At 41.4% G+C, this 14417-nt stretch overlaps 1 protein-coding gene across 1 annotated transcript in view; it reads right to left on the bottom strand.

The window, feature by feature from the left end:
- USP13 (ubiquitin specific peptidase 13) overlaps positions 1–14417 on the bottom strand; it is a 50666-nt gene that overhangs the window by 12573 nt on the left and 23676 nt on the right. Inside the window, exons 6-12 of the mRNA XM_059855727.1 lie at positions 14103–14287; positions 9048–9142; positions 7248–7435; positions 5693–5764; positions 5341–5434; positions 2087–2212; positions 51–204 (exon numbers count right to left, since the gene is read on the bottom strand). Of these exons, the coding sequence (XP_059711710.1) occupies positions 51–204; positions 2087–2212; positions 5341–5434; positions 5693–5764; positions 7248–7435; positions 9048–9142; positions 14103–14287 (914 nt within the window). The remainder of the gene's footprint in view (positions 1–50; positions 205–2086; positions 2213–5340; positions 5435–5692; positions 5765–7247; positions 7436–9047; positions 9143–14102; positions 14288–14417) is intronic.

Genomic DNA, 14417 nt, shown 5'->3' on the forward strand with positions numbered 1-14417 from the left:
GGGCACAAAGTGGCACATCCTGGGTCAAGCAGAGCAGTTTGCCCCTTTACCTTTGTTGGTTGCTGCCTCCATGGCCACAGGGAGCTGCATGATGTAGTCCACCCTGTCGGTGTAGCGCACCTTCCTGGACTGGCAGCACTGCGTGCGCTCCTCCACCAGGAACCGGAAAACATCGCTGGGGTTCTCCGAGCCCACAGGGTTCCTCTGAAAGGAACAGCACACCAAGTCACTTCTGTGCCTCTTGGAACCCTGCGTGCTGAGAATTTTGGACTTTCTGTGCTGACAGACACTGACCCCCAAGAGAACACTGCATTTGACCTGAAGCCGTAGAGGAAGCTTCCAAAACTGAATAAAGCAACTGAGATTATGAGTGTGTAGTTTGGATAGAAATGTGTAATATCACATAGTAGAAAACCTAGAGTTTAAGGTCTTAGAATGTAGTAATATATAAAAAGCAAAATGAAAGTTTTAAAGCAGAAGCTAGTCCTTCTTCTTTACCTTCTTCTTCTTCTTCACCTTCTTCTTCTTCATAGGTTTAAGTAGTATTGTGTAATTAGATAAAAATGTCTGCATTGCAGAGCATGAGTAGTAAGTTATTAGTTTAAAAGTAAAAATAATCTAGGTGTCATTTCTTAATTAGACAGCTTATCCTTAAAAAGCCTTGTAGATAAAAAGATACAACTTAATTTTTACCTTGTTAGAGAGAAGTACTGTAAAAGTCACAACTTGTAAGACTATAATATAGAAAAGGACTAATAAACATCTGAGTCCAAACAAGAAATACCATCTTGCGATTTAATCCCAATCTTAGCAGAGAAAAGAAGCAAAAGAATCAACATGTGGTGATCACTAAAATGACCAGAAAACCCAAAGGCTGCTGGTTGTTTTAAGGCAAGCACAAAGACAGTAATCTGGCAGCTCAGCTCACACTGGATTGCATGCAGAGCTCTGGCCCCGACAGAGAAAACCACCAAAATCCACAAGTTCTGCACTCACAGCAGCATCTTTCTACACACAGAACTTGCAGGGTTTGTTCCTGAGAACATACAAGATCCTGACTGAGTCAAGGTGAACAGAAGGTAGGAAGGTGGCAAGTTACAGTAAAGACAGAAAGCTCAGATAAATAACATGGAGCATCCTCTCAGCAAATAGAATTGCTCCTACCACTCTGAATATGCACTGAAACAGAGCAAGCAACTTGTAGTTCATTATCCAGATGGGAATGTCATGCAAATAATATACCTCCTCTTTGTTGTTCATGTTAATGCCTGTTATCAGCCAAGAAACAGAAAAGTCTCTTCTAACCGCCCTATAATCAGTACATGCATTTAGGGATGTGGAACATTATGCATACAAATGTGAGTAACTTCATCTAGAGACTGAACACTTGAATAAATAGCCTTGATTCTTGGGGAAAATGGGAAACGAGGGAGGAAGGGTAGACAAGAAATGCTTTACATCAAAACTGCATGTATTTGTAAATTCCTTTTCAGAAAGACAGCATTAAAATTCACAATATGATTCCTTTACACACAGCACTGAGCTGGAGCTTGGTGGAACTAAAGCTTTATACAGAAATATTCCACTGAAAAACAGCCACTCTGCTTTCAGCAGGGGAATCCTTCCTCCCATGATTCAATAACATACAGCTGGCATTTGTAAAACAGCTGGACAGGGTAATTAATTTGCTCCCAACAATTATAAGAATTTGGAACAATTACAATAATAATCGTAATACCCAATTCATTGATATTCCATGGCACACTTCAATATGGTAAACAGGAACAGCAATTTAAAAGGTCACATATGTTTATGAATCTTATAGCCTGTACATTGAAGCTAGACCTCTTTATATTTGTTAGCAGCACCACTGGCCCTGTTCATGGTCATGCAAGAGTCTGAAGTAAAGAAGAGGAAGAATTAAGGAAGCAAATGTTTCTAAAACAAAATACATTGTAATTAGTGTCACCTTCTACATATCTAAGGCTAAAAATAATATAACTAAAATATGAGCCACTCATGTAACAGTTTTGCCTTCATTGTCTAATACAACCAGAAAAAGAAGCAGCAATTCAGGTTTTCTCACCTCTACTAGATTTATAAGATGTAGGAAAAATTCCTGTGCATCTTGTTGTCTATTAGAGGAAAATTCTGGGTGGCCTTTACTGATAAAAGCCTTGAACATTCGAGGAGATATTCCATTGTGTTGAGGCTAAATGAAAGAGAGAAAAACCATTTCAAAACGGATTTTTATTCAATCATGAACCAAATATCTCAAAGTTACAGCACTAAATCCATCTATGGCCCATTTCTGGCACTGGAGGAATGATACCTTCCATTTCACCTATTTTTCCATTTTAATAAAAATGGGAAGGGTCCAGAAACAAGATTTGAGGGGATTTTAGAATATGCTTTATGGCTTAGTTCCTGCAGAAGTCACTCTACCTGTCCTTTGGCAACTGGCATTTTAAAGAGATTACTGGAGGTTTCTAAAGGTTAGTAGTTTTCAGAAAGGCTGAAAGCCTACATTGTTATATAACATTTGATATTGCTTTCAGAACCCTGTGCCAGGGCATTGAAGCACTTTGGTGTACCAGCTGTCAGCTTTCCTCAGGACAAAACCTTTCCAGAGAGCTGTGCAGAACCAAGCAGAGAACATGTAACGTGTGCAGCATGCATTCCCAGGTGAGTTGTTAAGAGCAGACATGAATTTGCAATTTGCAGGTGTTGGTCATGTTGAAAAACCATAACTTACTGCCTTTGGCCATTCAGTTACATCAGGAGCTAACTGCCCTAAATTAGAAAATCCCTGGCTTCCAAGACAGTCCTGGTTTTGACTTTCTAACCATTTTTACCACTTTAAGAACCTCTCCAACTATTCCAGATCCTCAAGACAATACTAGCTGTTATGCCTTTCAAATACCATTTTTGGAGGGGTCAGAATCTATTACTCAGATTTGCCCTCACCATCCATGAAACCAAATAATTTTCTGGACAATCCAAGCAAAAGTATAACCTTTAGGAGCTCTCAGAGGCTGTTAAAAACTCAGCCAATTTCATTCCTTACTACACTTGCACTGCCATATGAATATAAAAATAGAAAAAACAGCATGAAATGGAGGCCATATAAAATACACACTGGAAGAGTAAATTTTTTTCTTTGTTTTACCAGGGTGCAGTATTCCTAGACCCACTGAAATTAGAAGCAGATCCTCATTTTAAAATGCTTTTTCAATTCTTGGCAGTAGACCACCAACCACATCAGGCCAAGATGATCCTTAAAGGCTCCCACCAAGAGACAGAGTCTCTGTATTGCTTGGACAGAGAGATGTTCTGGGGATTTCTGCATCCTGGGTTAAGCACTGCTTCAGTGTCCTCAACTGCCTATCATCAAAACTGGGTCTGGGGAGATAAATGCATGAAGCAGCTCACATTGCAATATCCCAGGCTTCTTCCTATTCCAGAAGCAGGAATGTGGCACACTGCTGTGCAATGCTGTTTAATGCAGTGAGTTTGGAATCAAGCCTTGTTTCCACCTATACCCTTGGTACTCAGCCCCTTGAGCAGGAAGAAGAGGAGCATGCCATGTGTGACAGTCTGCAAAAGAAGGATTGCATCTTGCAATCTCACCTCAAGGACAATAAAAGGTGGGGAGGGACCAAACCCAGAAGAATTGTTAAAGCTCAAAGCAGAAAATCAAGCCCTGGCTGATGACCCTTTAGATATTCAGCCTCTTTTTAATCCTAAAGTGGGTCCAAGGAAAATGCTGCCATTTCCAGGCTAAACTTCTGTGGTGAAAAATTTCAACTCCACAGCACCATGAATTTACTGAATACCTAGCATGCTTTCCCCATCAACAGTTGCAAAACATTTTATCTAAATATAGATTGTGCTGGACCACTGCAGATCTCATATGAATGCTTTTGCAGGCAACAACTCTCCAAAACTTTGGATGAATTCCAAAGGCTCAGAAAGATTGAGAACTACTTTGCATGTAGAAGGGGGAAAAAAAAGTAAAGGAATAAAAGGTAAATGAATAATTGATATTATAGACACAAAGCAGAAGCACTTGAAAACATATAAGGCATAAATGCTAAGCAAACAAAAGGAAAAGAAAAGCATCTTCAACCTGAAAAAACCATTGATTTGTATTCCAAGAATGAATGAATAGGGAAAATATCCATAGCTGACTTTTTCTGCATATAAGTCATCAGTACAACAAGCAAAAAAAGCTGTTTCAAATCCTAATATATGCTCTGAATTGCTTGATAAGGATGCTTCATGCATGTAACTTCAGCTTCATTAAACTGAACTAATGAACACAAGTACTGTTAAATGTCAGTAGATGCCTACTACAACCTGACAGTTTTATCCCATCTGTCATTAAAGAGTTCTCAATATCTCATCTAATAGTGGCTGCTGAGCTAAACAAGGAGCTGCAGCTTTATTCCAAGGATTCAGATCCCTGAACTTCCAGCACAGTATTTTCCAGTCACATCCTGTACGTATTTAGGAAAGCACGTCAGTCACTACATAATTCAATGTATGGAATTTGCTGAAATCTGTCCCACTTTGCCCTGGTGTTGATTAGCCTTGAACTTTATTCAATGGGAACAAGCAGGATTCATTTGCTGTTCCAAAACAATGAATTGCCACTATACAAAGCAATTACTTGAGAGACTCATGACTTCCCGGTCATGCAAACTACTCTGTACCAGCTGCTCTGTCTGTCCAAAATCTTATGGGCATTCTGATTTCAGGAGAAATTCCTATGTCAATAATTGATAGATGAAAGCAGAGGAAAATACCTATTTCTGTGGCAGCCACCACCATCCCTCTGTGGCAGAAGGACGCATTACCCTGTGGCTCTGCATGGCCCTTCCACCTCCAAAGCCCCCAGAATCACCTAATCTTGCATTACCTTCTCCTGAAATCAAGTGGAGTATTGTCAGACACTTCCTGGAAACAATTCTTTAGCTCCTTATACTTTCAGTAATTTAAAGAGGGTTTAGAAGTTTGCTTCCAGGACTCTCTGCATAGCATTGTTGTTGTTGTTCCTCCTCAAAGAAGATAAACATTGGTTGCAAGTTGTGTGAACATTTGCACTCATCACTGGAGCAGCAGAGCACTTTATCAGCAGAACCAGTGCTTGCTTTGATGCACTGCACAAATAGTTCCTGACTAATTTATCCCTGACTTAGTAATCTTCACATTCCACCTTGCTAAGCATCCCATCCATGCTGGACCCACACATGTTCCTCAATGCCCAGCACCTGTTCCCTTTGCTCAGGATATCACTTTTACCTAGTTACCAGTGGCTGTACAAACTCAGGCAAATACCTTGTGTTCTTCTTTCATCACCTGCTCAATGAGCTCAGATTTCATGGGTGGCTTAGAGTACTGGCCTGAAAGGAGGCCGTGTCCCAGTTTGGCCCTGTAAGGAAGAAAGTGGAGGGGTGGAAACAAACATGTGAGAAAAACAGAAAATACTTACTTCAGGCAAAAAAAATGAAGTTTACTGCTTTTGACTCATTTATGAACCATCATTACTTGCAACTAAGTGGTCTAATCTCAATCTCCCTGCACCATATCTCACTTCTGAGCTCATGAAAAGGTGTTCTTTTGCTCTGCCATTAAATCATTTCGATTCTATTTAACCTGACCAAGTAAATAACTGAGAAATGTCACTTACATCTGAGTATTGAAATCTTGTGTTGGATCAAGAGGGGAGTAGTCAAATATTCGTGGAAGGTTTCCCACATACCTGGGCAGCAAGAACAAAGCAGAAACATTCAAATATTGCAGCTTAATGATTCAATCTATCCTCATGAGTGCTTCTGTCATGCAAAAAATAATAGTAAAGAAATTATGAAATGGACACTGAAGTTTTATTTGGAAGCTTCTAGCTGTAAAGAATATGGCTCTGTTGTTCATCTGGAATTTACATTCTATTCCTTAATCTTGCAAAAGCTGCAGGATGGTGTTGGTCAAAACCACAGAGCTGAGTTAAGAACCAGTGTACTTTTTACTCCCAACCAATGTAACCAAGTAAATTCAGGTGTGTATCAGGACAAAAACATGTAAAAATAACATTTCTATTGAGTTTCACAAGAGAAGCAATTCTGATAACATTGAGGGAAACATTGCTCTAGCCAGCCTGCTGGAAAGTGAAGCATTCAGTAGCATCCTCTGGGCATTGGCTGCCCTTGAGCACAGGAAAAAACAGCCTGGGTATGTATGGCTGTGGTGCTGATCCCTCTCTCATCAAAGATCTCCACTATTTTGATGATACTAAGCCCTCCAGGTAACTCCCAGGACCATGCTGTGGAAAATTATCTTCCCTAATAAAGTCCATTTTGATATTTTTCAACAGTGGAGGTAGAAGAGCTGGCACTTAATGAATCTGCAGACTGTACTCCATATGGCTAACAAAGAAAATAAACACAAGTTTTCTCCCTCTTCTTCTCCAGGAGGTAATTTCTAACATGAAAACCTGGGAGGTTTTCCAAAATCTAAAAGCTTCACTTCCACCACATACACTAGTGCTGCTTTGGAAGGAAAGGGCACTCTGAATTTTTTTTCAAACCATGGACTGTCCTTTATAAAAAGGCTTCTCTCCTTGGAATGATGTGTTCAGCTTTGATCAGTCAGGAGTATTTCATATTTTTCTGTTGTGCTTTTGTCCTTTAAGTCTCTTAATTATTCAGTGGAAGAATACACTTACACTATTTTTGCCACTATTTTTTTTATAAATTTTAATTAAAATCTGCCTCTGATGGCTTCTCCTCTTAGCCAGACCTGCATGCAACAGGTGCAGTGTTCTCCACTAGAATGGATCAGTATCAACATGTTTGTGCCAGTTTTTGGCACAAATCACACAGAATGACTCCTGGGATGGGCCAGTACAAACCCCCTAATGACATACTGATGATGCCCAGGTAAGCAGAGATATGTGCAGCTCTATATAAAAAGCAGAGACTGAGACATCAAATTTCCAAGGTGGCAAATGATTTCCCACCACTGAGGTTGAGACAGTTTGTTTTTAATCCGAAGGCAGATTGGGTTTTGTGTTCCAGCCTTTTCCAGAACAGACCAAAACAACAACTAAATCCTTCAAGCAGCCACTGAACTGACTGAAAGAGACCTGTTTGCAGGCAAGACAAAAATCAAACCACCATTTTTCTAAGAAAAACAACGAATTGATGAGTGCAGCAGCTAGTGACAGGAGGTAGTTTGGAGCTACTTACGCTCTCTGGAACTCTGGGATGCTGAAAATGGCTTGCATGACAGCATTGAGGTAGCAGCTATTCCCCAGGTTCTTCATGCCAGTGTATCCTGGGCCATACATGGGCTTGAGTTTCACACCAGCTTCCTGAATCACTTCCCATTCTGAGACTCTTGGCTTTATGTCATTATCTCTTAGCCCGTTCTCTGTCTGAAAGCAACAAGATTTTCATCTTAGTCTCTTTAACTTCTGCCATAATTATGCTGCTGCCACCAACTTTGTGAGTTATACTCCAAGAAATGAAGAGCCAAATCAATGGGCAAGGGGAGGCAAATCCTGCATGTAAGGGAAGATGAGGGTCAGAAAGCCAGCAGTTTGTTCCTCCAATACACCTTTAGCTCTTTAGCACAGCCACTGGCACTGAGTGCTCCCAGGCATGACCTCAGTCCCAGCTGGGAGCTTCACTTCTCCCAGGCCTGTGACCTCAGCCTCAGCATCAAACACTGCATTTTTTCAGGTTTCCTGTTCCATTTGTAATGGTCAGGAACAGCTGCTGCTGTAGAAGCTGCTCGTAACAAACAAACCACATGAAAAGCTGCAGATCCAAGAACTCTTCCCTTCTTTCAAATGGTAAAAGCCAATAATTTGTGACACTGAAGTTTCTCCCCTTTACACTCAGCCTTCAGCCTGTAGGTGCAGGTCACCATAGTGTCATTTACTGCTGGCACTGCTCTGTCACTTCTCAAAGAATTGTACAGAGCAAAGACCAGAGGTGAAACCTTTGCAACAGCTAAGACTAGGTTTTCAAGGCTCCTGAGTAAAGCAGGCTTTTCAGAATGATTTGGATAAAAGAAACTTTTTATCCATGATCCTGGCAAGGACATTAGTACACCAGAATCATTACTAGTATCATGAAGACTTTAGAAAACACAGTTTAACTCTTCTCTATCATTTCAATTAATATAATTTTCTCACCACTTGGACAATGAAATACAATTAACCAGTAGCAGTTTTTTCCTTTTTAACATTTTCATGTTCTCCAGGTAATGATACTAGGTTATATGCTTGGGTTAAAAAAAATTCAACAAACAATACAACAACAAACCAAACCAAACAAAAAACCAACACAACCACAAAAACCACACCTGCCTTTATAAGCATATCCTATTCTGATTTCCTACACCACTTAAAGAGAACTGGAATCAACATCCACTAAAACACAAGTTATTAAAAGCACTTCTTTACTAATACAGACACACACAGAGAACCTTTTTTTCCCCATCCCTTTGTAGCATATCACACTTTTGACCATGCTGTTTTCTAGACTTGAATGTATTTTTCTCATTTTCTAATGCATTTATTGACAAAACCTAAAATGAAATTTACATAAAAAACTTTCTTCCACTTTTTAACTTATCCATTGCTTAGCTTCTTTTTGCTGATTAATTGTATCTGTTTACACATTCAATAGGCTTTCCTTCACTCACTGTAATTAAATGTTCCAGATATTCTTCTCTAATTGAATGAGGTTTTTCATCTTGAAGACAAATGGTACATCACACAGGAAAAGTGAAAAATGTAAACTAAAGACCACAAGGTATCTATTTCAGAAGGGAATTTCTGGATTTGAGAGCAATGATTTACTCAGAACTCTGACAGTAACCCCCAAATTAGCTGGCTGAACTTTACAAAACTGAATACTGTCAAAACAGTCTGAAGGAATCACAAATAAGCTACAGGTGTCATTCTTCTCCCGTTTCTCTCCCATGCCCAAGTGAACAAAGATGTGAACAACAAGCTAAATAAAAGATGGATTTCCTACCACTTGCATCTGCAGCATATCAATTCCAAAGTGTGCCAAATGTTTTGCTATATGTGGATCTAAAACCGGCTCCTCTTCGTCAAAGGAGTAGACATCTGCAAAAGCAGAGAGAAACCAGTGAGTCCCAGTATCAAATATTATCCCTTCTCCTTGTTTACCAACTCTCCAACTCTGCAGCACAGGGCTGCCCTTACAAAATGACTTGTTCATATTCTCCAAGTTTGGTTCTGGGAAGAGAAGTGCACAGACAAACACATAGTTCAGTAAATATCTTAACACAATCACCTCAAGCACTTTCCTCAAAAGAAATTATATGCCTCCACAGCATTAAAACCTAAAAACACTTATAAGGATTAGAGTATTTCCTCTCCCCAAAATAAGCAATTTGTAGGGAAAGCAAGGAACAGGGCATGCAAAGCCAGCCCACATTTTGAACATGACAACAAGAGATTATGAATTTGTGTAGAGCTACTAGATCCATTAAAGCTGTGAGTATATCACACCAACTCACTATTGGCAATAGTATTTTAATTTTTAGTACAGTTTAAGAAATCCACTCTTGCCCTTTTCACACAGAGATGCAGCAAGAACAGAGAAATTCTTTATTAGAATAAGGAGGGGTTTTTTGATTATGCACCACTGGATTGGACTTTCAAGACTAATCTAACCTTGTGGTTAGGGAGAAAGGCTGATTTTCTGAGTGAGGTGTCTTGCTGTATTGTATGGGAGATTTAGATTTCAGTTCTCTATGACAGACCTTTATAGCCTTAAGTAAAAGCTCATAAACATTCTGGCAGGGCAAAGTTCAGACTGTGAAGGGAAGCAGGATGCCTAATGATGATATTTTCAATATGAAACCAAGTTTAATAAATCCAAAAGAAGGACAAAAATATTGAGAGTAAAAACATTATTTTTTAGAGTTTACCCATCAAGTCCTGTAATGAAACTGAGTTCAGAGCAGGTTTCACCTACATGAACAAATAACAATAAAGCTGTAGGCATCATACAAGGCTAGAAGTTGTAAGAGATGCATGGTAAGACTTGAACAGGCTTTCCATCTTTTCTCTGATCAGGTCTCCACCCCTGTAGTCACTGTCTGCTTTGGTGTCTCCTCATACAAAACCCAGAACCCCTGGGCAATCTCCTTGCATTTCCCTCAGGCAAGTTCCCTCCAAGCCCAGCAGCTTCTCACAGAGACCTTGCTCCATAAGACCAGACCTAGGCTGACAGAGAAAGCTTAGCCAGGAGAAAGGAAGAGAAGCAAACTCAGGAGGAGATAGCAGGGGCACAGATGAAGGCTGTTCACAGCACAAATATCACTTCTGGAAGCTCCTCACCTCAGCATCTCCTGGCAGCTGCAGACCCTGGCTCTGACTCAGCCCATCCCCTTTAACAAAAGGCAATGGTCCTTTTAACCCAGAAGACCTCTCCTTGAGGTCTGCTAGTACCAAACCCACACTGAAATGATAGACTGAAGGTTAGCCAAGAACTCAAACACTAACTTTTAACATTGCCCAGCCCTGTGGAAAACCTCTCTGAGCAGGGAGCTGTGCTTTGAGCTGTGCTGCCAGCTGCTATCAGCCAGCAGATGCCCCACTAACATTGGTGCCCATGACCTTTGTGGCATGTGCGTGGCTGTGGCTGCCCATCTGCTGGAATTCCACTGTGTGGTAGCAAATGCACCCAGAAGACATGACTGTTCATCCACACACATGGCATCACAACGTCCCCATAGCATTCTGCTGAGGTCACAGCACAGCCAGAGGATCCCAAAAAGTTCAAACCCCTCATGGAGTGAGATTACACAGCAACAGAGCTTGGGTGACTGTTTTCAGTGTGGAAGCTTTTGATATTGTTTTCCCTCTGCTCTGGCAACTGCAGAGAGCAAATCACCTGGGACTACTGGCCCAGAGCAGCAGGAGTGGAGCATGACACCAATATTGTGCTCAAGCCCAGCTCGTGCCTTACTTCAGTACTTTCTGCTGTGTAGCTTAAATTCATGGGAAAAAGACAGAATTCACTTGTTTCAAAAAATCAAAGGCAGAAGATAAGAGCTGCCAAACACAGGTGTGCAATGCTCTCATACAGGCTGGTAGACGAGGAATGTAGACAAGTCAGTGAATTTGACATGCAAGAACCTGGTGTCATTAGAGTGAGAAAAGGGGAAAAGTTGAGGAGTGGAAGAGGGGAAAAAACCCACCAAGATAGATCTGAGACAGGCAACAAAGAATATTATTAAACAGAGAAAAAAATCATAGAATTTGCTGAGTTGGAAGGACCCATCAGTATCACCCAGTCCAACTCCTGGCACTGTGCAGGATGCACAAAGAATCCCACCATGGGCCTGAGAGTGTTGCCCAAACACATCTTGAACTCAGGCTTGGTGCTGTAACCAGTTCCCTGGGGAGATTTTTCCAGTACCCAACCATCCCCTGAGTGGAAAACTTTTTCCTGATAATAGTATTTTCCTGATAATAGTCTTTATGATTCATATTATTGTAAGAAAATAAAAATGTCAATGCTACTTGACCTCATTCTCTTCCGCAGCTCAAGACTTACCTATTCTGACTGTTCACATATCTCTCCTTCCTACTTAGATGTTAACAGGCAATGGCAACACTGTCCCTAAAGAAGGAAGTGGCTCAGGATTCCCCAAAAGTATCTGACAACTGCTAAGGACCAGCATCCACAAAGCAGCTCATTCAAGCATTGGTCACAAGGGGTTTGCCACTTCCAGTGCCCAATTCCATGCCCAATCCATTCCAAACAAGCAACCTCACAGTGACTGGAAATAAAAACCAGTGGCACTGTCAAGAGAGGCAGCAGGCAGCACAGCCTGCCCAGTGCTCAGCCTACTGAGAAAAACAACCTTTATGACTCCCTGCCCAAGGTACAAGAGTGGAAACTTGGTTCAGTCTCTGCCCTGATCCCAGATGTGTCTGCTGACAGAGTGCTGCAAAATGGGGCTAACACCTCAGGAACCTTCCACAGTGTACACAGCACAGATTTCTCAGGGCAAGACAAAGAGCTCTCCTCTGTGTATGCGTGGGGTGAGTGTCAGTGGAATAGTGGCACCACCTCCTTTTCCTTCCTACTGCTGTGAAAAAGGAATAAATTATGTCAGGAGAGGGACGAGTGCTTATTACTCCTGTACCATCACCTCTTCACCTTTAACCCAGGGAAGCAGAAAACAGACAGATTTTGTGTCACCATCAGCCACAGAGCCTCTTTCCCGAAGCTCATCTATCACCCAGCTCCATTGAGGGGTTATGAGTACTACAGAAATATAGATCAGAGACAGAATAATTACTGAGAAGGAACAAGGAAGGTTGGGGGAGGGAAGACTTTTCTATAGGAAACCAAGTAAACATCATCCAGAAGAACAAAGGTCTGTGGAGAACAGCTGGTGCCTCTCATTCAGAGGGAAGGATGACAGCCTGTCCTTTGTTATCCCAAAGGCCACATAAGAGAGGAAGCAGCTGATCAGTGGGAGGCACAAGGACAGAAGCCATAAGGAAAAAAGTATTGCTGCTAAAGATGGGAAAGAAAGGAAAAAATTCTGAAAAAAAAAACCCCACTACAGAATATCCTGTTTGTTTTGTAGATGCAGTTGAAAGCTACAGCTGGGCAAATCCTAAACACCTTCAATAACTGAGAGATTTGGATAGAAATCATCCAAGGCCAGGCTCATGCAAGGAAATAACATTCCATCTGGGAAGGAAAAAAATTGGTTTTTGCTTAGTGTTTTTGTGGCACAGCTGGTTGAATCCAACTACAGTTGCCTTTCCTCAATACTGAATAGGACTTAGAAAAGCTCTCAACTGATGCTTGTTAAAAAAAGGGGCTGCTCTAAACAGCAATTTTTCATCTCTGTAGACATAAGCACTAAAGCCAAAATATAAACATGCTATGTGTTCTTCCATTTTTACTTCTCCATGCAGCTGCAACAAAAGATCTCTTTGCTTATGGCTTTTTCAGCTCCTCATGTTTTTATTCCATCTAATCCTCACACACCATAATCCCCTCTGCAGCAACACTGCAGAACATCACACTTGGAGAATATGCAAACAAGGATACAGCTAAGCTTTCTTCCCCTCTCAAGATCATCACACATTTTACAAACGAGCATCACAGCAGCTCCATGAAGATGAGTGTTCATTAGACTGTTTCAGCAACATTTTGTTCAACGAGGAAAAAGAGTAGTTTCCACTATGATTAAAAAACCCATACATGCTGTTACAAACAGACCTTTAAATTTAAAAAGCTCATTACCCTGCTGTTGTTTCTTTGTTACAAAAAATGAACCATTTGTCCTAAGAAATGTAGCAGAACTAAAAAATATTGTTTCTCCAGAGTCTCTTGTTTCAGACTAATACCATTCTTATGTTATAAGCCTAGTATTATGCAAATACTCCAAAAATATTTACAGAAAATATAAAATGAGCAGATAAAACAGGTATGGGTTGTCTCAGAATGGAGTGTGTGTCACTCCCTCACCCCTGATCAACATTCACAGACTCACAGAGTTTCCTTCCACACTGCAAACCAACAGTGACTCCAACGTTGGTGAGGGAGAGAGAATGATACATGTGACTCCATGGATGTCAGCCAGCTAATTAATTACTTTGTTATACTATATTATTCTATACATCTAAACTGAATCTGCCAAGTACTCAACCCAGCACACAACTGCACTGAATCTTGTGACTGTCAGCTGACAGTCCCAACACACACACACACACACACACACACACTCTTGGCCTTTATAGGCCAAGAAAAGGGTAAACAATCTCCATATTGCATTCTGCTTTTGCACAAACACAGGCACAGCAAATGACAAGAATTGTGTTTTCTTTCTCTGAGGTTCAGAGAAGGTGAATCCCAGAAATATTCTTGGGAAGACGTGCCTTATACTTCTCTGTGAAGAGAAATGTGGGGCTACACTTCCACACTCAAACACTTGCGCTAGAAGCACACACCCAGCTGGTAATAGACACACACAGTCAGCCTCATGCACAGAAGGTACCTCATGTCAGAACAAGCCCCGTGGCTGACCTGCTCCATCAGGAGTGATGGTTCCCAGCTTCACTGCCAGGGGATAGCCTGTGTCCCTGTAGTGCTCCACAGCGTGCCCGTTCCCCCCGCTGCCATCGAAGAACCACTTCCCGCAGAGCACGGAGCCGTCGCTCAGGTTCAGCCACAGGTTCTCCCGCAGGTCACATCTGGAGCACTTCCAACCACTGCCACACACAACAGGGAGAAACAGCAGCAGTATGTAAGGCAGGAGCCAGCTCTGTATCTCCCATGATGGCAGGTCAAACCAAGCCACACGCCCAGCCCAGCCCAGAGTCACGCAAGGGAACCGTGGGC

Source organism: Haemorhous mexicanus, chromosome 10 (assembly GCF_027477595.1).
Source record: "Haemorhous mexicanus isolate bHaeMex1 chromosome 10, bHaeMex1.pri, whole genome shotgun sequence".
Classification (NCBI taxonomy): Eukaryota; Metazoa; Chordata; class Aves; order Passeriformes; family Fringillidae; genus Haemorhous; species Haemorhous mexicanus.